The sequence below is a fragment of the Eutrigla gurnardus genome (assembly GCF_963514095.1).
Source record: "Eutrigla gurnardus genome assembly, chromosome: 16".
Classification (NCBI taxonomy): domain Eukaryota; kingdom Metazoa; phylum Chordata; class Actinopteri; order Perciformes; family Triglidae; genus Eutrigla; species Eutrigla gurnardus.
In genome coordinates this window covers 17,762,359-17,787,137 of record NC_139927.1, presented here as the reverse complement: position 1 = coordinate 17,787,137, position 24,779 = coordinate 17,762,359, and the positions used below count along the sequence as shown (strand labels likewise).

General features: G+C 41.9%; 2 protein-coding genes across 3 annotated transcripts in view; both read right to left on the bottom strand.

Moving 5' to 3' along the window:
- bach2b (BTB and CNC homology 1, basic leucine zipper transcription factor 2b) overlaps positions 1–24,779 on the bottom strand; it is a 476,383-nt gene that overhangs the window by 107,305 nt on the left and 344,299 nt on the right. The gene's annotated exons all lie outside the window — the stretch shown is intronic.
- On the bottom strand, positions 1,224–22,943 carry map3k7 (mitogen-activated protein kinase kinase kinase 7). 2 transcript variants are annotated; one of them, XM_084029948.1, is made up of 18 exons: positions 22,719–22,943; positions 22,041–22,160; positions 21,808–21,918; positions 21,559–21,624; positions 21,382–21,427; positions 19,407–19,545; positions 17,970–18,098; positions 16,614–16,738; positions 16,081–16,211; positions 15,369–15,450; positions 14,944–15,074; positions 14,707–14,854; positions 13,839–13,919; positions 11,320–11,387; positions 6,625–6,721; positions 4,853–4,914; positions 4,420–4,535; positions 1,224–2,930 (listed from the first exon to the last, which is right to left on the bottom strand). In XM_084029948.1, the coding sequence occupies exons 2-18, from the start codon at positions 22,131–22,133 to the stop codon at positions 2,750–2,752; spliced, it is 1,806 nt and encodes a 601-aa protein (XP_083886074.1). In that variant the 5' UTR covers positions 22,134–22,160; positions 22,719–22,943; the 3' UTR covers positions 1,224–2,749. The 2 variants fall into 2 exon arrangements, with proteins under 2 accessions (XP_083886074.1, XP_083886075.1); XM_084029949.1 differs by lacking the exon at positions 13,839–13,919 and having other exon boundaries at positions 22,719–22,942.

Genomic DNA, 24,779 nt, shown 5'->3' with positions numbered 1-24,779 from the left:
GCGGCGAATAAGTCTGATTGCATAGAATTCTATGAGAAAATGACTACTTCTAACTTGATTTATTATCTCAGTAAACATTGTAAACATGAGTTTATGGTCTCGACTCTACATAGCATGACCCACTAACAACCTCCCTCGACCCCCACTGTTACTCTTGAAGCACTACTTTACTCAGATGAGGACCTAACACTTGTTCTATTTTTAGCTCTTACTGCATCGGCAATGATACGTCGTGGTTTCTTTGTTTCCTTCTTTTGACAAATGTACTTATTGTAAGTCGCTTTGGACAAAAGCGTCTGCTAAATGACCTAAATGTAAATGTAAATGTAAATGTCTCAATCTCTAGTTTCAAGTTTTCTTCAATACAGCATGATGTTCATTGAGTAAATTATGGTCCATTTAGTGTAAAACAGACCATAAAGTTGGTATGCTTTAGGGCGGGGCTACCTTGTGATTGATAGGTCTAACAATGCAATTAGTAGTGGCCATCAGGGGGTGGCGACTCTTTAAACCTTGAATTATGAAGTTAACTTTGTTAGCAGCTTCACACCAGAACCAGATGGATCCAGATCCAACCCTCCAGGTTGCAGGTTCCACTGGTTGCAAAAACTACAAGATGGCCAATATGCCAACCTCGAGGCTTCAAAACTGTAGTCCACAAAACCAATGAGTGTCGTACGTCTGCTTCTTCTATACAGTCTGAGTGCAACACATAGAACTGACTCCTTGTCGCTCAAAGTTGCAGATTGATTGGTTGTTGTATGGTTGGTACTAGCTTAGATCAGCACAACTCATGTTTTATTTTACAGGAAGATGATATAAAATTACGAAAAAATTGATTTGATGCCATTTTTTTCGGCATATATTGTCAAACGGGTGCACAATATGTCCGGGGAGGCTGTCTAAGAGTTAATCTCAATCTAACTTCAACTCGATTTCACTGCATTACTAGAACTGTTATCAGAAGCAAATTACACACTGCATTACATGTCACACAGAACTGTAAATGCAACCTTCTTAAGCTACGGTGACTCACTATCGCCCCCCAGGTGCAAGTGGTATTACAAGACAGGACAGGCCGGGGCTAGCTGGTTAGCATGCTTCTGGATCTTCGCATTTTAACCATCATCTGCCGTTCCGTTTCAGCACTTCAGAAAAATCACATTGCCTTACAGAAAGCTAACAGTTTGGTCGTAATAACATTGTCACGCTTGAAAATTGCATCTTTTCACCATTCAGTTTATTTCATAATGCCTTGCTCACTGTCATATACCATAGCTCAGTTCCCAATAACTTGGGGAACACTTCATAAACAGTGTGATGTGCACGTGGTAAATCAATTCTTTGTGAGCAGAAAACTAATGAGGAGAACCGGTGGCGATTCACTCCTGTACAGTAACACGTTTAAAAAGTAAGACTCATCAAGTCTTGCCCTTTTAAAAATCTGAATTTCTTCAATGAGAACTAAAATTTTGTACATGACCAGACAAAACAAAACAAAAGTGATTGTGCAAAAGTATTTGAGGGATATGAAACCAAGAAAAAAAAACAAAATCACATTCTTTTTGAATACATGTTATGTTTTGGATGTAAAGCTGGTGGGAAACATTTACATTATCGGCTTACTGACGTAAATCCTTCTCATTCTCCTCTGGAAAGAATCTCATTCACTGTCAATTACATTAAAAATATCTTTTTTTTTTTTAGCTTTCATCCCCGCTAAATGTCACATAAAACAAGCACTTAAAATGCAGGCAACTTCTAAGGCAACATGTGAACTAAAAACAAACTAGATACTGTATAGGGAGGTATAGGCTCCTCTATTTTGTCCGCAAGGGCATTCCCAGACCAGATAAAATATGTCCTAATGCAAAAATGAGACAAGAGCTATCATACAAAGTGAACTACCGAATAGAAAAGACAAAAAACATCTACACGCAAAAACAATACTGAAGTCAAAATAAAAAGGGAATCCGCAGCTCCCTGGATTTGCTCGGGGAGCTAGGTGTGTATTTTCTTTTAAGAGCACGAGGAGCAGAAACCCAGAGCTGTTTGTTTTTCCTGTAATGTCTGACATGAAGTGCACCCCTCTCTGAACTGAAGACATCCTGGAGGAGTAAACGGGTATAGCTGTCTGTGGAAGGGCTCATGCTCATTACAAACGGGAGGGGGCAGAGATAAATACGTTGACTTAATAGGGGGTGTGGTTTGCATAACAGGGATTCCACGCACGCACCGTAGAACAAAACATCCTCACTGATCTCGAAATTCTGCATACGATTCACACTTTTTGCTGAAAAGCCTTTTTGTCTTGGTTTTTCACATTCTGGAGGACTGCGTGGCTGCCGAGGCCTGGACGTACACCGACCCGGCAGCCCAGAGGCCCTGAGAGCAAACGTGTAGAAACACACGACCCGCACTGTCTGTCTGACGGTAAAGGTCCATCCCGGGGCAGCAGCAGGGTCTGGGCTGCAGCGATTGTTTGGTCTGCGGTCACAGAATACACTGTGAGGATGTGCAAATCTATGTACAGAGGACGCCATCTCCCTGCTGGACAGAAGTGAGGGTCTACAATGCAACATGCAGGACACGGGTCTCTTTACAAAGCTCGACTGGGGACAGAGTGTGTACGTGTGTGTGTGCGTGTTTGTGTGTGTGTGCAGAGCATGAGTCGGTAGTGTTATAGTGCTGGGGTGAGAAGGGGGGTGGGCAGGGAGGGGATGGTAGCAGTTCCCATGTCTCTGTCTCATCACGACGTGCCCTGTCTCTTCTGTTGCTGGACCCGGATCAGTTCCAGCTGTTTTTTGCACTTCTGGTAGTATGTGGACAGACTCTTGTTCTCCTCCAGCAGTTTTTTGTGCTCCTGCACCAGACGGGACGTGTTCTGCTGGTCCTTCTCGTCTTGGTCCAGTTCAGCGATGAGCTCCTTCCTGCACAGGAGGGATACGAAGCAACGTTAACTCTCGGCGCAAAGAGTTCCACTAGAGTTATAAGGCCTTTTTACACAGACGATTCCGCCATAATAGCGGGAAGACAAGTCAAAATATGCCAGGAACCAGACCATTAATATAGATCTTTGCTTTGCGGCGGAACGAGTGAGACGTCACAGGCCCGGTTGAGAGCGGCGCTGCCCTGTGACGTGTTAAATGAACGTCGGAAATCCGATTCACTCAATTTTACCAAAACAACTACGAAAAGGTATTTAGACGACTCTTCAACCGCAAGCGAAGGTGCTGTGCATCATAAACATATTGATGTGTATATCAGCGGCCTCCTACGAGCAACTACCGGCATTTTATTTTCTTCAGATCTACAGTACGCTTTGAGCTTGTTAAATCCACCGGCGGCATGTCGCCCTGGTAACACGTCTTTTCCTCCTCTGGTGCTCGGAGCGTTTAGATAGAACGTTGTATTGCCTCGTCTCACCTCTGATGCCTCTCTGTGACTACCTCTGTTTCCCTCTCAGAGGCGTAATATTCTGTTACGCCTTTCCGCCTCGGCGAGCGTTTAGACTGACGACGGGGGGCCGAATAACGGCGGAATACTCCCGCAACGAAAAGGCAGTCTAAAAGGGGCTATAGACTCTGCCACAACATCAGGGCTGCCACCTTTTCAAAAAGTAAACTGGCAACAGATTCAAGCTAATATCCTATTGATTTTAATTCATTCATTTCATTAATTAATGCTGATTTCTGGAGTCTCTGCTGCCTCACTTGCTGGTATTGGACAATCAGCCTAATCTTTAATTATTCATTTTCAGCCAAAACTCTGGGGTTTAGTTACTCTTCATCCAGTATCAAGTATATACTGTAATATATACTGTAAGTAATTATTATGGAATCACAGCAAGTGAATTAGCTATGGGCGACACCTGAGCTCCATTTTGTAACCACTAAATTGAATGACATCTTGGCAAATCTGCACCACAGATGTATAGACAACAATCAAACAGATGGATTACATTTGATACTGAAGAATGTATTATATGTATGTATGTGTGTATTAAAAGGTAAGACCCAGTGTTTCAAAATCGCAGGTCTACAACATCACCAACCTCAGAGGGATATTATGATTAATACTTGACCATTAGAGGATTTTACTTTAAAAATAAACTGCAGATTCCTCTATGTTCTGTGAAAATGAGATATCAAAGTCTTTAGTCAAACACAGGTGTTCTTATGGGCTCGTCTTCTAAGGCTTAGGATGGCCGTTGTCTTGGTTTTGTCGACTGAATTTTGTCATTGCCTCTTGGTGGCTATTCTGTCACCTTCTGGCCTTGTGATAATGCACAATAAGAAACATTTACCCTTGTTGGCAGCATACTAAGAAGTGAATAACCTCAACACCAAACCAAACCCTTTCCAAACACTAAATGATCTCAGCATGTGGAAATTGGATGCTTTGTGCAGTCAGACATACTTTCTCTGGATCAGCAGGGCGATCTCTGTTTGCACTTTCAGGTATTCTTGGGCCATCTTGCAGTGCTGCTCAAACACGGACATGGACTCTTTGGAGTTGGGACAGGGAGCGAGAGGCTGGAAATAAACACGCACCTTGCTGTTAATTGACTTCAAAATGGTCTGCTCATACATGAGCGCACAATGTCTTTATACCAGCCGAGAGTCTAAACAGATAATAATACACCAAACACCTCACTGATGCTGCCAATGTGTATTTATATTCACATTCCACTTTTTAGATAGCATCATGTTTTCAGGGCTAATCCCTTCATAATTAAGTCATTTACAATGTCCTTCAATTCATCTCTGAGAGGAAAGTGCAGAGCGGCCGACACCGACAAAACACAGTTAAAGCCGATTCCGTGCAGCTGTTATCTGCCAATATGGTGTACCTGCAGCTGGTGATCCAGAGTGAGATAAGCCATGGGAATGGAGTTGTCGGAGCCGTTGGTGTCTGACAAAACAGGAGAAAAAGAAGACAAGAGTGGTTTGTTTTTTCTCTATGACTGCACAGGGACAGCATTGGCTGTCCACCACAGGTCTTTCCTCAGAAACAACCTCCTGACCGCCTCCTCGGCTCGGGCAGACCAGAGGCCGGCACTGTGAATCACTGGTCTGACCCTACACAGCGTCTCCAGTGGAGCGTGACAGATTTAACACAATGACACCGACGCTGTTACAACCACCGCATTTGAAGGGTGGGTGACTAACAGGAATGGCCCGTTTCAATCAGCTGAGGTGGGAAATTCGACCTTCAGTCATTTCATTTCACTCACTCAAGACAGTTAACAGAACACAAGCTGGTGCTGATGAAGGGGTTTACACCTAATCCGTTTGGTTCAGTCCACAACATTTTCCTACCTCATTTATTAGGCTAAAGGATATTCCCAGATGTGTTTGCCCATTTAGGCTGGTCTGAAAGCTGTTGATGGCATTGTAGTTTGGACCAAACCAAAAGTGCCTGAGGAGGCGGGTCTTTTCAGGTGCTCAGTCAATAGTATGTTGTGTTTGTCCGACAGTATTTTACTGTGTAGATAAGTGTAGATAATATTCTTTGTGTCTTTTTAGGCATTCAGACTTACACTGATTAAGTACTCCCGAAATGTCCTTATCAAGTTTTGTTCAAAATCCTGATCAGAGACCTTTAATATTGAGCATCGGCTGTCAAACTATAAAACATTTAAATCAGATTAATCACAGGGTAGCTATGATTAATCACGTGCATTATTTACCATTTGTAAATATACCTGAAACATTCCCATTTTGTATGTTGTTAGATAAATGACAGAACGCGTATCTGCACCAGAATATAATTTCAAGCCCCAATAAATAGGGATGCACCAAAACCAATTGCAAATACTTAAAATGTCAGTACTTACAGATACAGAGTACTGCTACGAGTACTTAATAATACCATTTGAGTTCTAGAAATAACTTTGAAAACATTCAACTGTTTAACTGGCTATCAGTTACACAGTTAAAATAAATATCAAAGATAAATAATCAAAGAGACTCAGAGGAGCAGCTTGTCATTTAAAGGAGATAGTGCTGATCCACCTTAAAGGTCAGCCCACCTTAAATGTTGCTCAGCTGGAACAGCCAGAGTTGTTGCTAACTTCGCGGCTAACCCCATTTGATTCAATTATTAGACAGTGTTTCCTAAAGAAGATGGGAAAGGAAGCATTGTTGCACCTTTCTTCAACATTTAGATGATTCAAACGGCTCTCATCATGCTGATGATTTCATGTACAAGTATTCATTTGAACATGTGGTTAGCTGATCTCTCTATTTAGACCTCATTTTGTCAAGTGACAGAAATCAACATCGTGGTTATTAACTACAATACATGTTGAGGACCAGTCACGCTTTGATTTACCACAACGGGGAGTTGATGGCACTTGTTGCTTTGCTGTGCACTAAAGTCTTGCGAGTAAAACCACTTGTGTGACAGCTGGTATAAAACAAAGATGATGATGCTGATCTGTCGGGACGTCCCTACAAGGCGAAGTAGAGCTTTGCCCGGTTACTTACCTTATGAAGAGACAGGGTAAATGCTTTATGTCAAACACAGTCAATCTTTTGATAATCATTTTTTAGTTTGTGATATTTAATCATTCACACTACTGATTGTGTTGTGTTAGCTGTCTTTAGTTGCTCTGCATACCTGTGGGGTCATCGAGGGAGAAGTAACCTCTGCTGCTCGTCTTATCAGGCATCATCCTCACACTAGGACTGGACGACCGGCTGCTGCTCCTGCTCCCCTGCAAGAGGACACGGACACTGAATCATTCGGGAAGCCAGTTAAAGCTCCTGAACCTGGAACCTGATCTGGACCGTCACAAAAATAAAATAATAATGCAGCAAATGCAATCTGCACGTAATGCACAGTAGGATGCATGTGCCAAATGAAGCCAACTGAAGAAAATTAGATTTTTACTGGTGTGATCTTGTTCTCTTGCCACTATCACGCAAGAGCTGCAAAAATGCCTAAATGACACACTTCCATCCATCAAAGTGATGTTGTTGGAGGCTGACAGCTAACAATGTCACACCAGGAAACGATGCTGAAAATTAAAAGGTTGGACCAATGTCAATGTGCTTTTATCTGCCAAGCTGGCCCAGAGCCATTTCATGGATATATACACAATATCTCATTTTTAATAGCATTCTGAGGCTGAAGTACCACTTTGGAAATGAATCATGAACTTTTATTACATAGCCGACTGTGCACAGCAAGTGATTGCACATCTACATTTCTTGTTTCTTTAATATTTATTACCCGAGTTACTGCCTTCAGGGTGCCGTTTATTGGGTAAATTATACCATAGTCACTAAGAAATTAAGATTCTGAGTGGCTGGCGGGTGCTGATTCATTTTTAGTAACCACACGCTATAACCACAACACCTCTAATGCTGCTGTTCTATTGCAGTACTAAATTAAAGCCTGAGTATTAAACTCTGGGTAAGTGCAGAGAGAGTGAACGTGGACGTCCAAATCTTTAAGACTTTGGAAACTAACACATGAAGCTGTTGGCCTGCAGGTTTGATGGACAGAATGTGGCAAAACCACCGCCGCATCATTCAAAGTATATAAACTGTGACCATTAATCTAAACTGTAGCAGCATTATTTTTGTATGCAGTGTTTTAACAGCACACAGCATCAAATGTGAGGTTAATGCAATGTTACCAGCATGCAATGTTTCAGTGTCTCTCTAGACCCCGGTGTGGGAACAGAATCAAAACAAAACTCTGATCAATGGCACCGTCACACCACTGGGAATCCCACAGGCGCCGCCGCACAATTCATCTCCTTTAGCAACAATATTTGTGTATAAAGTCTTTGCGGTGAACTCTACATGAACTTCTGACTGCAGAGCTGTGGGTTACAATCAGCACAAAAGGAGACAAATGTTTGGGGAAGCCGGAGAAACGCTCGAAGCCAAGGAGCTCATTTGAAGCCGCAAGTGTTTGAGGAAGGAGCACCGGTCTGTTCCTACACTAACGTCTTCATCATCTTAGAGCCGACGTATCAAACACATTTCATATTTTTCATATTTCTCCCCAAAAGATTTCTCTCAAAGAATGTGACAAGGAATGTGTCATATGCTTTTGAAAGACGGCATCAGTCAAACATACACAAGGCTTCGTAGGAGGAATGAAGCACAGCAAACAAAGAACAGAAAGAGTTCAACTTTTTGTTTTGCATTACGTAAAGACGTTTTGTGCATCATTGAAATTTTTGAAGAGAAAACATAAGCCAGCTCTGAATCATGAGTTTTGCAGAGTTACTGCAGGGGGTGCAAAAATTAAATGTCCAAAAATACACATTAGCATGAGTACAGCGTATAATAAGCAAATATAAATCTTCCTATTTGTTAAATGTTATGTTGTGAAAGCAAGAAATGGCAATATAAGATTATAATGTTCTATAAATATATGAGCCCGTCAACAATTTTATTTTAATGGCTTATCAATGTATACATGCATCATTACAAAGTACTTTTATACAAGGCACTTTAAACTGCAAAACATATTATTATTATTATTGGCCCGGTTAGCGACACAATTGTATACGATATGTAATAAGGGTTCCCTCCACCATGTCACTATAAGCCAAAGGGTTCTTGGCCTGAAAGACCATAAGGAATAGAAATCTCACACTATTTAATCTTGGGGTTATTATGGATTCTGATTTACATTTCGACAGTCACATTAAATCAGTAACAAAATCAGCCTACTATCACCTCAAAAATGTAGCAAGACTTAGAGGGCTCATGTCAGCTCAAGACTTAGAAAAACTTGTACATGCCTTTATTACTAGTAGGCTAGACTACTGTAATGGTCTCCTTGCAGGTCTTCCGAAAAAAAACTGTCGGGCAGCTACAGCTTGTTCAGAACGCTGCTGCTAGAGTTCTTTGCCTTTATTTTCTTTTAATTCTTCTATTTTTTTTTACTTTGTTGTATGATGTGAAGCACTTTGAGTCTGCCTTGTGTATGAAATGTGCTATACAAATAAAGTTGCCTTGCCTTATTATCCATCAACATGAATTATTAGGAGTTGTCCTCAGATGGTTAGTGCTGTTTGTTGTTGTTTTTGTGTCGTCGGCACTGTCCCTGGTACTGAAACGCGGGGAGGAGATTAACAGACCAGAGGGGTATTCCATCAAACTCGCTAAGCGCAAAGCCGGGCTAATTTCGATAAGCCTCGCTACCTTTAGCAAGAGTTCGTTCCATCAACGTGACTTGAGGGACTCTCCGCTAAGTAACCATGGGAATTTATCCGACCAAACTAGCCATCAGGCTTACTTTAGCGGGGGTTTCAGAGAAGTCCGTCTGTCGGAAACAACTGTACCAGCAGAAGGTTCCGCCAAGCCTAGTCCTCGTGATTTCGTCACGTGAAAGACCAAAAATTACCAAAATTACATATATCAAGTACAAACAGAATATTTTCATCAAGCGTCTAAGAATACATGCTTGCAATTAAAAAAATATGAATAAATTGTTTATTTTCTTTAACACCGACTGGCTATATCATTATCTAAAGCCCCTAGTTGGGTGAGTGGTGATGCTCCTGCCCCCGAACGTGGGCTTCCCAGGTTCACATCCCGGTGAAGACATCTCATGTGTGGTTTCTTTTTTTTTTTGCCTGTATAATTGTCTTTAGATCAGAGAATTAGACCAACATTTTACCTTAACTATGATAAATATGTCATACAATTTCCCGAGAACCCAAATATAACTTGCAAAAACATGATAGATATAAAGATGTTATTATTAATAGCATGTTATAGATCCCAATGACAAAGGCATTGCTGCATGCAATTTTCAGCCACATAAATTCCTTTCAGGTGAGTTCATTAATAGGTTCATTGAATGTGTTCATTGAATTGTTGAGATAAATGAGTTGGTCAATATAGATGCATTTACTAGGCCTATCGAGAGAGAGAGAGAGGGGGGGGGGGGGGGGGGGGGGGGAGGGAGAGAGAGAGAGAGAGAGAGAGAGAGAGAGAGAGAGAGTTCCGGCCAAAGAAAGAAGTTTCTCAAACTTCCATAGTCAGGAGTTGAACCCTGGCCGACCGCGTGCAAAGCCGGCACGTTACCTCTACACTATCCTGACGTTCAAAAATTTGTTGTCAGTATTATATTAGAACATGTTACTCTTGACGGTACTTCCGTATTTAATCGCTCGGCAATTCTTGCCCAAGCAGCCTCGTGATTTTTATTTATCACTACAGTATTCCCTTTTTTGGTTATGATGGGTTTGTACTCCTCATACAGTTCCATAAATATTTTTTGCTCTGGTCTTTTCTGCCATTTTCTCGATGATTCGACATTCACGGTTCTGGTCTGGCTTCATATCCCGTGACCGGCGTAACACAGGACAACGTTAACCTGGCTTGAATTAGCCTCAACAAGGCGCGGCTGAAATGCGTTAATGGAATGGGTTTAGCCGCAAGTGGAAGTTGGCGTTAGTTCTAACCAGGCTTAACCAGGTAAGCACAGCTTTAATTAGCGAGTTTGGTGGAATACCCCTCAGGTCAGGACATAGCCTTCAATCTATTTATTTATTAATTAATTTGCTGATAGGCCTACATATGAGATTATTGCACATTTTGTAGCAGTTTTAATTTCAATAAAAAATCTTGAAGTCTGTTCTTATCCTCATCTCTCATTGGACAATAATAGCTAAGTCAAGTACGATAAATATGTAAATAATGGCCGCATGTTTGAGGAAAGTATGATCGCTTGTGTTGTCCTAGTGCCCCCCCCCCCCCTCCCCCTCCCCCCTCTCACCGCAGTATAAATGCACAGGCTTACCGAGGCTCAAGTCTGATGGCTCAATGACGTAAAAGGGCCCAGGAGGCTAAAATAAAATTCACAGGGAGAAAACAAATTCCTACTGGACTTATGTGGTCCTCCTGACTGAATGAGAACGGGACAGAGGCCTCGGTGCTACTGGATCAACGGGATGCTTTGCACGTAAAGACATTTTTTCTCTGACACAACCCAAAACTTCTTCTAGCAGCTTGACACTCTCCCTCTCGTTTCCAGTGTGTGTAAGCAGAGAGAGTGTGAGAACACTAGAGTAGACAGATGTATATGTACAATCAGCCTCAACTATATTTCTCGCAGTAACTGTGTTTTCATTCTTTCAGTAACTTTGATATGAATGTCAGAGGGCCACGCAACTTCTCCATTTCAGCTCCTTTCAACAGTGATTATACGACTACTGTCACTACCCAAGCTTGCATTCATTGCGACAGTGAGCATACATACTGATTTCAACGCCCTATCCCAACAATGACCATAAACTCCACAGATTTTGCCTTTCCCACCGATTGTGTGCCTGCGTCTTACCTGGCTGGACTCTGTGCCGACGCCTGGCAGATCCTGCACGGATCGACGTCTCTGGGACTCGCATGTGGCTGTGGACAGAGGAGAAAGAATGAGACCCGGTAGAGTTTGCAGATAGGGATGGTGGGAGATTGGTGCCCGTGTTTGCTTAAGGGATATCCCGGCCCAGAGAGCGCCGCGGGGACAGCTGCACTGATTTAACCCTCTGTGTCCTGGCCCAGTCACCGTTTGCCGTGGCGCGGCCAGAACGTGACCGCAGCCCCACTGACGGCGAACAACAAACACACAGACACACACATCAAACCTATCCACAAGAACAGCTGAGCCTACTTATGGCTTTGCACTGACAGGCTGGTTTGGCTTCGGGTGGTGAGGCGGGGTCTCTTTGAATGCAATCTGGTACATTCAAAATGTCAGCTTGTCAAGAGTTAATGACGCCTTTTTTTTTCATGATCATTTCAGTTTGATGATGTATTTTTCCTTGTTTTTTTTTTTTTCAATCTGCAGTATATAATCGTAAACCAAGCATTCACATGTTATTACATAACAATTAAACATGACTAAGTTGTATATTGGGATTGCAGGTTTTTTCCCCAAAGTGTGTGAATTTCCCAAATTTGACACAACATGAAATAGGAGATCACATTAGTTGTGCTTACTAACACTTTAACTCGTACAGGCTGGGTTTATCTGGTCTCAGCTGACTTCAAGCTGTGCTTACGACACAATGGAGACACACACATAAACAAACACTCCAAAGAGAACACAAAGAACCTGTTGGATCTTCTTTTTCTGTAAGTTGTTGTAATATTCTAAGCAAAATTCTCTCCTGGTATTTCCATCATGTAATTGCCCTCAATTTCAATATATTCTGAATTTACTTTTTTTTTTATTTGATGCATGCAGCTTTAATAATATGCTGTAAATCATGAAGTAAAAAACAATTGGCTAATTGAGGACTTTTAATTGCAATTACTTAATTGTTGCATTAAAAATGTTGAATTTATATAGTTTCTATTGTGACCAAACCGGAGCCAAGAGCTGATTTGCCAACATAGAGTTTTTATGAGCTCATGTCCAGGTGTACATGTGCAATTATATGTACCATACCTTAAATAATATGCATCAGCTGACTTCCTTAGATACTGGAATAAATGAGCTACGTTCAATGTGCCTCACACGGCTCCCAAATAGAGGCCTTTTCTGACATCCGGAGCTGTCCCCATTCCTTTCATCAACTCTGCTTGTAATAATAGCTCTGACCCTCAATGTGAAAGAAATTAATCAAAATGACTTTTTCAAAGTTAATGGATGTAAAGAGAGCAAGAGGGGGAGAGAAAAAAAATAGCCACACTTGCTCTAAGTCCTCTATCCATGAAAGGCAAGGACAAGCTCAAATGCAGAGAACTAGTACACTGATTTACTCTTGATCTGCTGCAGCCGAGCCAGCGAGGTGACAGAGAGGACAGGGCCATGAGTTAGAAGCTTCATCTCATCCGGGTCACCTGATCTCATTCAATAAACCGATTGGATCCCCTGATTCTCAGCTTAAAATGTGTTGTTATTGACACAGGTGACCGAAAGACTCGCCAACATCTGATCAAACCACATTTTTAAACTCTTTGGGTGTGAAGAAAGGTGACACCAGATGAGAATATTAACTCATGTTCTGCTTCTGCCAACTAAGAATCACAGGAAGACACAAAGACATAAAGCACCTCTGATGTGTGTTACTCCAGGACCGGCTCAATTATCCCTAAAGATCCAACAACTCTCCAGCTCTGCTCCGTAGACTCTCATGCTGTCTCAGATTCAGTCATTTTGCGGCTGCTTTCGTGGATTTTGAGCTCATCATGGTTAAACGTGAAATAGTGATAATCGTTACCCGGAGAGGTTGTAAGGAAATATACAAAAAAACACTACGTTTCTACATAAATACCTGTGGAGCTTACATTAGCAGAGAACGTTGCTGCTTTGTAATGTCTGTAACGGTGAATTAAGACAAGAACAGGTTGTTCCTTAATTTGAATGTCTTTTGTCTCGATCACCAGGTGTTGTGGCGGTTCACTTCTACATTTATCAGCTTCTATTTATCTTTTTAAACTGGGGGGGTTTAGCTCAGGAGGTAGAGCGGGTTGGCTGGCAACCGTCCCTGAGCAAGACACCTCACCCTAATTGCTCCGGACGAACTGTTTTTGCTGCTCAGTTTGACATCCTGGATATCAAACGCATTTTGTAGAACCTTCTATCTGCTTCTCCCCCGTAGTTTTTACAATTAGATTGGTATCTCAGACAGCTAGACGGAGTAGCAGCAGGGAAGAGGGCTTAGTGAAGTGTCAATTACACCCCTATAAAAAAAAAAAAGACTGCCCTAACAAATGTAATATGAATTAACATTCTGTGGTTGGTATCATTTGGAGTATCACACAGGAGAGGGCCATGTCAGAGCACACAGCAACCCAACACCAGCCAAGCCAAGCCAGCTCCAACCGTCACCAGGAAGCCCAGTGGTCCAGAGATACCTGTGACGACGATCTTGGGGACATCCAGAATGGTGCCGAATGACGCCGTTTTACGGTGGCCTCGTTTATACTGGGGACGTGCTGCGAAAACACACACATACACACATACAGCTGCGAACACAACAAGCATGCAGACTAAGACAGACTGGTGGCCCACAGCAGGACTGTTTGGAAATGTGGGCCAAACACATGCAGAGCATACGGTGAACGTGCAAAGGGCAGCATGCACCCCGTTCATTCCAGATGCTGTGGAGCGACCCTGCGGAGACTGCCGGCAGTCCCTGCACTACTTTACTCAGCACGAACAGCGGCAGGCATTCAGCACTATCGCTGTTTGTTTTTAAAGTTCAACGACACAGTCTTAAGAACAGAGGGTGTTGATGCTTAAATTACAGAAATTCATGAATGTTACATAAAAGGCTGAAAACAAAAAGAGCAACAACAAAAGCCCTGACATACTCTCTGCACTCAAAATTTGATGCAAGGAGCTCCTGAGGTTTAATTTCACCACAGCACCGGTGAGTCTGCTGTTTTCTGTCAGAGCCTTCACAGGTGGAGAGATGGCTGATAGCTGGGCCTGATGGGGCCTTCGTGTTCAGGGGTATATGGATGTGTTTATATGAGGAATCAATCTTAAAGTTATGAAAGTACACGAAAAAGAACCTGACACGAGTATCACGGGAGGAGTTTCTTGCTGACTTGAAGAGGCCTCATTCAGGACTCGACAATAACACTGCATGCCTTTCCTGGACAACTTCTCTTGTTGAATAGGACATTCTGAATCTCATAACAGTATCCTAATCTGCCTTGATGAGCTCCTTTTCCTGCTCTCGTGTGCCGCTTTGCACCGTGTAATGTCTAGCTTTACCTGCAGGAGTAAATGGCATCTTGGGCTCCAGCTCCGACAGGTCAGCGCTCATTCTTTTGCTGTCGGATGATGCCAGGCACTGTGTTCGTGCAGGCAGACTCTCAACACTGCCCCCCCTAGATAGAGGCAGAGTCCTCAAAGGATCTGCCTGAAAGAACAAAAGCAAAACTCAGTGTAAAAGCTGGATTTGACAATGTGATCAAAATGAACGATAACAATAATGAAGAACTGGCTTACCTTTGGCTTGAAGTAGGGAGCAAACTGAGGCGTAATCTTGATAGTGTCATTGCTCCCTTGAGAATCACTGTGCTCCATGTTTGCGTCGCTTTTGCTGCTTGTGCTGGTGCCAGTGTAGTCCACATATGAACCTGTTAGAACCAGGAGAGAGGTTTTATAGGTTTTCTTACTTTCTCCACCTTTAATCTAAGATTTCACATTTCATTTTCTGCTTTGATTTGATGGTCCACAATACTGAAAAGAATATTTGGCAGAACAAAATACTCGAAATCAGGAGTATTAACACCAGTAAAGGAAACATTTATGAGTGCAGATCCTACATTCTGACTACACGTTGATAATGGATCTTGGACACTTATGCATCAAATACTGGGTACTGCTTGAACATCCTGTACTGGTGCATTCCACAAATGGGGCTCTCGTACCTGTACTAGTTGCAGAGTTGCTCTGTCCATCATCTGGATACTGGTATGGATATTGCAAGGGTTCGTCAGATCCTGGGAAGTACTGCCATAAGAAAAAAAGAGGGAAGAGTGAGTTTGGATTTAAACATGCAATCCTTGATTATCTTAAACGATGACCCAAAAAAACACATCTTCCTACTGAAGCTCTTTGTGTATGAAAAAGGGAGGTTCGTTCCAATATAAGAAGCTGTATTCAGTTGAGTCCGAAAACCCAGAAATTAGTTAGCATTGTCGCGCTTCCAGATCCCTAGTCTCGAAGTCAATGTATATCATTTTTTTACTGATTTTTGGTGACATTGTGGTTAACAAAGGCTTATGAGATTTTCACGTTTTGCTCTACAATAAAAAATATGTTAGGAAATACCTACTTGTGAATTTGGAGGCTTTTACTTGTCTTAAAAAACTGATGCTTTCGCTGCTCAGTAATCGTCCAAAATCCAATTGAAAAAAGTGCTTTTTGTAGAGGGAACCAGTGCGATGCAAACCTCCGGGTTGGCCTACAAAAATACACCATCCCTGCAGCGCTCTACTCACTGACAAGTGTTAGCTTCCGGCTTAATAAGAGAAACAGCTCTCTGTACTCTCTCATACTGTGATTTAACAATTCGGTCACGTTTATCAATTAATTCTCTCCAGTTTAATGGCAACCTTGTGCAGAGGGTAAGCACATTACCTTCATTAGATGAGTCATGATCTTTACTATCTCCTCCATGGAAGGCCGCTGAGAGGGGTCTTTAGACCAGCAGCGAGTCATCAGACTCTCAATGGGCTTGGGTAAATTTTTGATTAAAGGAGGTCTTGTGCCTGAATGTGTTAAAAGAAAAGTAAAAAAAAAAAAACAGTCAAATGAAGAAATAACATCTGGCGTCCCCAGAAAGTATAAATACTGCAAATGCATGCTAAATTCCCTGTCTGATGCTGCTCGAACCATAATGACTCAGGCAGGCAGATTCAGTGGTGAAGAACACTGAACTTGTCCCCGGGTATATTTAGTGTCCCATTAGTATTCTCCTCCATCCATCTCTGTACTAGCACAGGTGAACATGCCTTTTAGCTGCGCTCTTCTGCCAGGCTTTTTACTTTTACCGTCTCCCACCATGCTTAGTGGGGCAGGCACGTCCAGAGTCTGACAGTGGCTGACAGCTGGACACACACACACACACACGCTGGACACACACACACACACGCACACAGTAAGTGACTCACCGTTGTGCACAGCCCACATAATGCGAAAAGCTGGTCCTCCGATTTCATCAAAGGGCTTCCTGCGAGTGATCACCTCCCAGAGAATGATCCCCCAGCTGAACACATCACACTTCTCGCTGTAATTGCTGCCTGCAAGTACAGCAACACTTAGGTCCTTTTCAAACGGGGAAAACAGGCTGCGTTTGACACCGCTGACTGACTGATAAAAGGTAATTCTCTGTGGCACATTTTGAGATGAGAGTGAGGATGATGCTTGGGAAAGCACCGCAGCTTTTATCTCATCTCTGCTTTCAGGGGTAAGGAGGAGGGGAAAAAAGGTGCATTTTCTTACCAAGTAACAGCTCCTGTGTTTCTTAATTACTGGGGCTATGACTGCAGAATTATAGTGCACATCCCACACCTATTCTAAAGTTGCTACACCGCTCACACTCATGCAAATTAGCTGTAAAGAGTTCACAGAGAGGGCAAAAGTCAGTTGTTTAATCACACTGAAGTCGTGTAACCTACCCACAAAACAAGATAATGACTAAGGCTTAATTCATCTTCCCTCCTGACCCCCCTCGCCAAGAACACGCCTCATCATGTATCAGTACATTAGGCTCCTGGCTGAATGAGAACACATTCTACACCGCCGTCTCTCGAGGGAAATAAAGCAACCAGCATCACTCCATTCATCTTCTCACTATGCTTGGGAGACTACCATCAATAAAGCAGTAAGGCTACGAGTACGGCTGAATTAGTGCCACTATGCTGGGGGCGCTACGCTGCCATTCAGGTGAAAGGTGACAAAACAGAGGTGGGTGCAAGAAAGAGAACATAGCCCCATCCATTCCAGATAAATTGTTCGGTTGAAGAAGAGGGCATACGGGCAAGACTAACTTTTTAGACTACAGTCCAAGAATCGTCTGGAAAATTACTTTCAACCATCCTGAAATCAGTGTAAACCGTCAAAAACACATTGTTACTGTCATCAGTGGCTATATGCAAAAAACAAAAACACAATTCAAATCATTCGAAAATAAATTATTGTATTTGTACTCACATCTGCTTTGGTTGAAACAAAATCCTAGCATTATTAGTTAATTATGCATTATAAGCTGCTTCAAGCTAACATTAGTGTTCATAAGGAAATAATACACAGAGGCATGCAAACCCAAGGAATCTGACAACGAGGAAACAGTTCACTGGATACGGATTCTCATCCCCAGTGAGCCGATTAATTGGATTGTGGAGATTCTGTGAGTATTTATAGAAATCAACCATTATCTGGATACGTATGAACAGGATTTTAGTTAAAAAAACAACCAACTGGGCAGGTATCTGAAGCTCTTCAACTACTGGGAATGCCACTCATACTTGCCTTCAAATACCTCTGGGGCCATCCATGCTGCACTTCCTTTGTTGTTGGTCATGTGGGTCTGAATGTCGCATGCTGTTCCAAAGTCACATATCTTCAGCACTGTGCCGCCTGCCACTAGAAGCAGACTGAAACAGAGAAAGTAAGACATAAAATCCATTAAACATTGGCTATGCTTTGAACTTGGAATACTAACTAAAAAAACTTTCTGACTTGTTGGTGTAAAAAAAGAAAAAGTTGTGGTGTAACCAGCTACAGTATATACACACAGTGGTCTCCAAACTTTTTGACTTGAGACCAGAGGTAAAACTAAAGTAACAAGTCCGTTTTGAAAATGAGTATAAAGCACAGATATTTGTTTGAAAATGTAGAGTAAAAGTAAAAAGCTGTCAGAAAAAGTACCTGAAAATTCTATTTGTAGAATTGTAGAATTTGTACGTTGTTACTTCCCACCTCTGTTTGAAACTGAAACCGCTCATTTCTTTCCTCAGAAAAAAGATCTTTTTGTTTAAGTTGAATTTAAAAAAAAATTGTGGTATATTATTTCTCTTTTTTACCTCCAGGGAAACACAGATCTAATTTTGAATGCATTAAAATATTAGCCTTATCCTCTGAACCCTACACAGGTTTGTAAGGCTTGTTTTCTTGGCGAAAAAACACTATTTGTCACAGACAAACTGTAAAAACAGAAATTATGTTTGGATTTTCAAATTTCCAACGGTTCTTGAACGAATCATGTGAGACGAACACTTCCGTCAGGTAATAATAAGCAAATCTAAGCTTTAAAGAGTGCTTTTTCATCAAAGCAAATCACATCATTCTATGTGTATATGTCTATATTTACCAGATCTACCAGTTCCTGAGGGCAAATGGGAATCCATAAATGACTGCTGAAACAGTCACGTGTCAAACATAGTGCAAAGAGAAGCGGGGCACTTGGAAAGGAAATCTATACTGTGCATTATTTTTGCAGTGTCCCTCTTCTCTTTGCACTTAATTACTGACACGTGACTGACAGTTTGTTAACCCTTTTAGCCATGACTGTGCCATTTCATTAGCAGTGCAGGGCTATTATATTGTAGTGAAAAATTAGGCTGCATTGAGTAATGAAAGGAGCAAAAAACAACCTGAAACTGCTCTGGGTTCAAAAGGTTAAAATTAAACATGGACATGCCCATTTAACAAAAAGAAGTCTGAAAGAGAAGGTCAACCCCTGCCTACTATGACACCTCTGCACACCTGGACGCCCCTGTTAAGATACAATAGTCCTGCATATGAAGACATAAAGTCCTTGCAAACAATATCAAGACCAATTTCAAAGTACAATATCTGTTGAACGAAATGATCTAAATCAAACACATTAAAAGGGAAACCACCAGGCACTTTGCTGGCACAGTGAAAGAGGAGACAAGAGAGTGAGGTGAGGAAGAGCATACTTGGGTGGCTTGAGATCCCTGTGAATGAGAGCCTTTGGTTTCATGCCATGGAGATAGGCCACGCCCTGGGAACACTGATAACACCAGCTCATGGCATGGGAAGCAGTGTAATAGGGGAGGGGTTCAGCACCATGCAGCACTGTGGACAAGAGAGCACAGTCACGACCACCACCACAGACAATAAACCTACAAAAGGAACCGAGCAGAACGTAGTGCTTCACGACGCCGCCGTACACACAGACACACACAAGCCGCGTCATTTTAGTTCCGGGACAACTTTTCAAGGTTCCTCCGGCCCATTGTTGTCTACGTTTCCAAAAGGTTCTAAAGAACGAATTAGTCCACTGTATTAAAAAGGAACATGACAAAGGAGGAGGGCTGCCAGGGTAAACGGTCTGCAGCCTGAAGTTCACTGTGCCTACCTGTTTCACTCACTGCAACATTTACTGCTGCATAGTATTTACTGCTGCACATTTAAATGCATGAAATACAGATGAAAGCTAAACTAAGAGTGCCCGTTTCCACAGTAAGTCTGTTGAGGATCTCGTTGTTTGTGTTTTCGAACATAACTGGCATTGAATAATCACAAAATAACCCACCGTGCTGTCTCTCATTTCTACCTCTCGTCCTCTCAGCTGACTCATGGAATCTCTCTCTCTCTCTGTCTTTTTTTAAATGGGTCAGTGAAGAGAAATACTCTCCCTTCATCCTGAAAAGGTCGTAAATTTATCCTACTTCCTTATGGATGAAGAGGTGCACAAGTTGTAGCAGAGGCGCTGTGTGTTTGACCAGTCAAATGGGGCTAAAATGTCCCTTAATTTAGAACTTGGGGTTGAAATGCAATGAGCTCCTCAAAAAAATCCCGTGGAAAAGGAGTTATACACAGGCCTAACACACAAGGCTGACTTTTTTTTTTTTTTTAGTGTCTTAAGTTAATTTAGGAAGGGAAAACTTTGAATGCATTGTTGAAAAAGTATTCACAGCTCAACGGAATGACATCCAAGTTATGGTGCCATAGTGTAGCTCCTAGGAGAGCTAATTGTGAAGTGTTAAGCAAAGCAGGAAGTCCAATATTGTGGGATTCACAAAAACTTGCCAATCTGAATCTCTTGGGACTGAGAGCTGTTGGAACCACTTATGTCTCGGGAAGTCCAATGTGCCAAGAAACACAGGAAGTTGGATGATCAGACAGGTTGTAAACTAACCAAAAGTTGGTGATCTAAAAATCATTTTGCAGGTAGATGACCTAAATGTGGATAATGACCCCAGGAACTGTATGTACATTAGGAGGAAGTCTCTCTGTTGGCTGTGCTGGATGTTTACTACAAACAGTTTGGGTATTTATTTTACCGTTTGCCTTTGTCTTCTTTTTTAAAAGACAAACAAAAAAGGCTAACCTAACCTGGGGGCATGTTTAAAACCTGTCGACTGTCTGACTGCTCATACCTTTTGACACCTAATCACAATAAAAGAATGATCCAAATGGAAACAATTAAGTGCCAACTATATTTTATGAGCATTATAAATGTTATCATTATGTGCCAAGCGAGGTCGGCTTTAGTGGCCCATATCTACTCAGTCAGACCAGTGTTTGCCCCACCTATTAATCACAAGGTAACAGCCTTGAGGTCATATGTACACTAGTTCTGTTATTCTGACCTTTGCTGAAACTGGCACATATGCATCTTTAACAAATGTATTACTGCATACTGTTGTTTGTTACACCTGACTATTTCCCAGGTCCATTTCGATATTCGCTGCAGGGACAAACGAGGCTGTGCTGCATGTGAGTGTGCAAAGACTACGTTAATAAGGAATTGGACAAATGACTGAACATGCAAACAGTGGGAGGGGTTCAACTGAACAGGGCTGCTTCTCATGTCTGTGCAAGACTGTGTTCATTTCACTACTTGCAGGGCAGAACAAATGTGGACATCTTCAATGTAACTGCAATTATTTGGGCAAGTAGACTCACCATTGTACAATGACCCGCCTTCAGCATATTCCATCACAAGGCATACCTGAGTGGGGCAAGAAAAAACACATCAGAAACTCAACCAGACAGACAGTACAGACAAACAAGACTACAGCGAGGCTCGTTGGCTGCTGAGGCAAGAGAGCAAAACGTGCAATGAAATTCAAGTTTACTTACTGGATTATTGCAAGAGCCATACAATTTCACAATGTTGGGGTGGTTCACACGTGAAAGCTGCCGGAGCTGGAGACAGAGAGGAAAATATTTATCAGCCATTCCGTCATGAAATGTACTCCGTCCTGCAACAAGCACTGATATAAAGTTAAACCCATTAAACACTTACACTAGCTAGAATGTGACAGTGTCGACTACACATTTTGCAGCAGCGAGCAAGGTAAACTCCAGCAAAGACAATTACAACATTACCTCAACAATAAATGCTTTCCTCTCGGATTCACTCTCAATGGTCTTGATTGCAACATCGTTGCCTTTCCATTTGGCTTTGCAAACAACCCCAAAAGCTCCTCTCCCCACCACCTGTGAATGGACAGGAAATGATAATGTAACTCCTAGGTTACACCTCGTCTTTTGAAAGTTCAGGTAAAGCATCAGCGTTCATTTCATCAGTGTCAGACCACAAAAAGTAAACCGCACGTTACCTCCTCAACTTCAATATCCTCATAGTTGATTTCTTCAAACGGATATCCAGGAGGTGTTTCAAGTATATCGGCGGATGGTAACGTTAGAGACATTACTAGCTAACGTCAGCTAGTAAATTACTGGAAAGAGAGCAGATTGCAGACAAAAAAAACAACAGTTAAATTGAGCACAAGGGTTCAAAGACTTGCTTCAAGGCATCTTGTTGTCACAATGGCACTATCGTATGACTAACGTGTCGTTAGCCAGGAACATGGTTGACTAAAGCAATAAAAACGTTAGCTAGCTAGACTTTAACAAAAAACAGCAGCACGGCTAGTTGCACATCCTGTCGCGAACTGTCAAAGAATATACAGCGGTTTAAGATTAGCCCCCTTTCAGCTAAGCCAGTACGATGCAGTCAACAAACTGGCTAGCCGCGTAGTTTAACTAGCAGAGACAGGCTAGCAAAACTGTCCCTGAAATTTAAGAGTGCTCAAAGTTAGCTTCTGGCATACGTAATACACGCCTATGGCATTCCTATAGACCAGTACTGACCATAATTCAACATTACTATAGCACAATCGCAAGTAAAACAAGCTACTTAAGGCCTACAGTGTATTAGCTAGCCAGCTTGTGTTAGCAGGCTAGCCTGGTTGCTAACGCTAGCTACCGGGACTTATTAGCTTTAACAATCCAACCCTTCGCAGTTGACTTGTCACCAGTGCCGGCGGCTCTCTGGACATGGGGGATATTTTCTGCTATTAATGTACGGAAAACCGAGGAATAACGTCCATTTTTAAAAATAGTCTTTCTCTATCCACCTGACAGTCAGACATAACTTTTTTCACAACTCGTCTAGCTGGCTTGCTAGGAGTGTATTTTTATTCTTCGCAGGAGCAGCTCCATCAGGAAGTGTGTGCGCAGTGCAATTGTGTCCCCTGCGCACTGAACAGGAGACCTCAGTCCAACAGTTTAAAAAAGAAAAAATGCTCCGTTTCATATTGTAAAAAAAATCAAATGCATTCACACGCACACACACACATTACATACATATATATATATATATATATATATATATATATATATATATATATATATATATATATATATATAAAACATATATGTTTATCCCATCAGAATCCAATTTTGTTTCACAAAAACATTATTAACTCAAAGTTGACCTCCTAGCCTTTCCTGTATATTTCAGATAGAGGAAAACCTTAGAACCGTAGAATTCCCAAAGTCAAAAGTTAACTTTTCAATAACTGTCCAATGTTACAGTGTTCGAATGAGCAAGTCTTTCAACACCCAAGCTTCTTGCAGAAAGTTCAGCCAAATTAAAAATGATGGAACAAAAGAAAAGTAAACACAAGACATCACTTAACACTTGATTAGCTTGGTTCTGCTCCACAAGTTGGGTCCCCTGATGTGACAATGGAGCACGAAAACTGGATAATGAGTTCAAGCTGCACTGACATTAATACAATATAGTTAGAAGTACATGAACAGTAAGGGTATTTCATTTTCATCAGTATCCATTATGAAAATCCATAATACAGTACTAAAACACTGACAGTTGCCTTTCTGTTGCTTAAAGAGTACTTTTACTTTTGATACTGTGAATACTAACATACCTGAATACTTCTTTGCAACTTTTACAGTTGTTGTATGTTGTGTTTCTACTAATTAGTCCAACTTTCTGTTAATTTTTGGTAATTGCTACTTTACTGCTCCCGGAACTCCTTTTGAATTTCCCCAACCAAGGTTTTTCTCATTTTGTTTTCCTTATTTGCTCGAATTTCTTTTATTGCAGATCTCCCCGGCTGGCTCATCTAGAATTGTTGCATGCCTCGGTGGGCCAGTAAATATGTGATAAAGGAAATTACATACAACTTGTGACTTCACACTTGTGAAATACAACTTGTTGGTTCGGAGCAGCTCTGTCCGTCTTTTCTCCACGGACTTTGGGTTCCAAAGGAACACTGCTGACCCGTGGTGGAACAATTCCGCCTCGCAAGCAAGACCCTCCTTAATCTGGCAAGTAACACTTATGTAATGTCAAAATTACATTTGTGAGGAGGGATGTTATATAAACACAGCACTTGACGAATGCTAATTACATGCTCCACTCACAGGGAGTAATAAAGCAAGTTCCCAATGGAGGCTTTCCAAACCACTAGGCAAGCACAACTCATACTAATGAGCATGAACTAATTTGTTGTGATATTGAACAGAGGGTTGTTAATAGCGGGAGCCAGCCCTCTCCCCTGAAATAATTATTCTAATCACTCATTTCAAAGGTGATTAAAATGCTCTCACCTGGCAGTTTTTCCGGGGCTACCTACGCCGGCATATGGTTTGGGACCTGCGGTCAACAGGAAGTTGCATGTTTGTTTACTCTCTGCCTAAAATTTTCGAAGGCCAAGACCTGATGAAGTGCTCTCCTCCCGGACAGGTGACTTTCACTGCCTGCAGATGAGGCAGCAGCAGCCGCTTGTCTGTGCAGCAACATGAGGACATTGAGTCCCGCAATAACAAAGTGGCATTTACTAGCTGGAGCTGGACTTTAATATGATCTTTGAGGGGACAATATACAGCTTTCGTCAGGGCCGCACAATGCACTCAAGGAGACCCCGACAGGATTACATTTATAAGCCAATTTCCAAGATGCCATTTAGTGAATGTGAAGGGAAAAAAAGCGGTTGCCATGAAAGCCACAGTAGCCTTAGATATGCACATTATTTCTGATGAATTTCAGT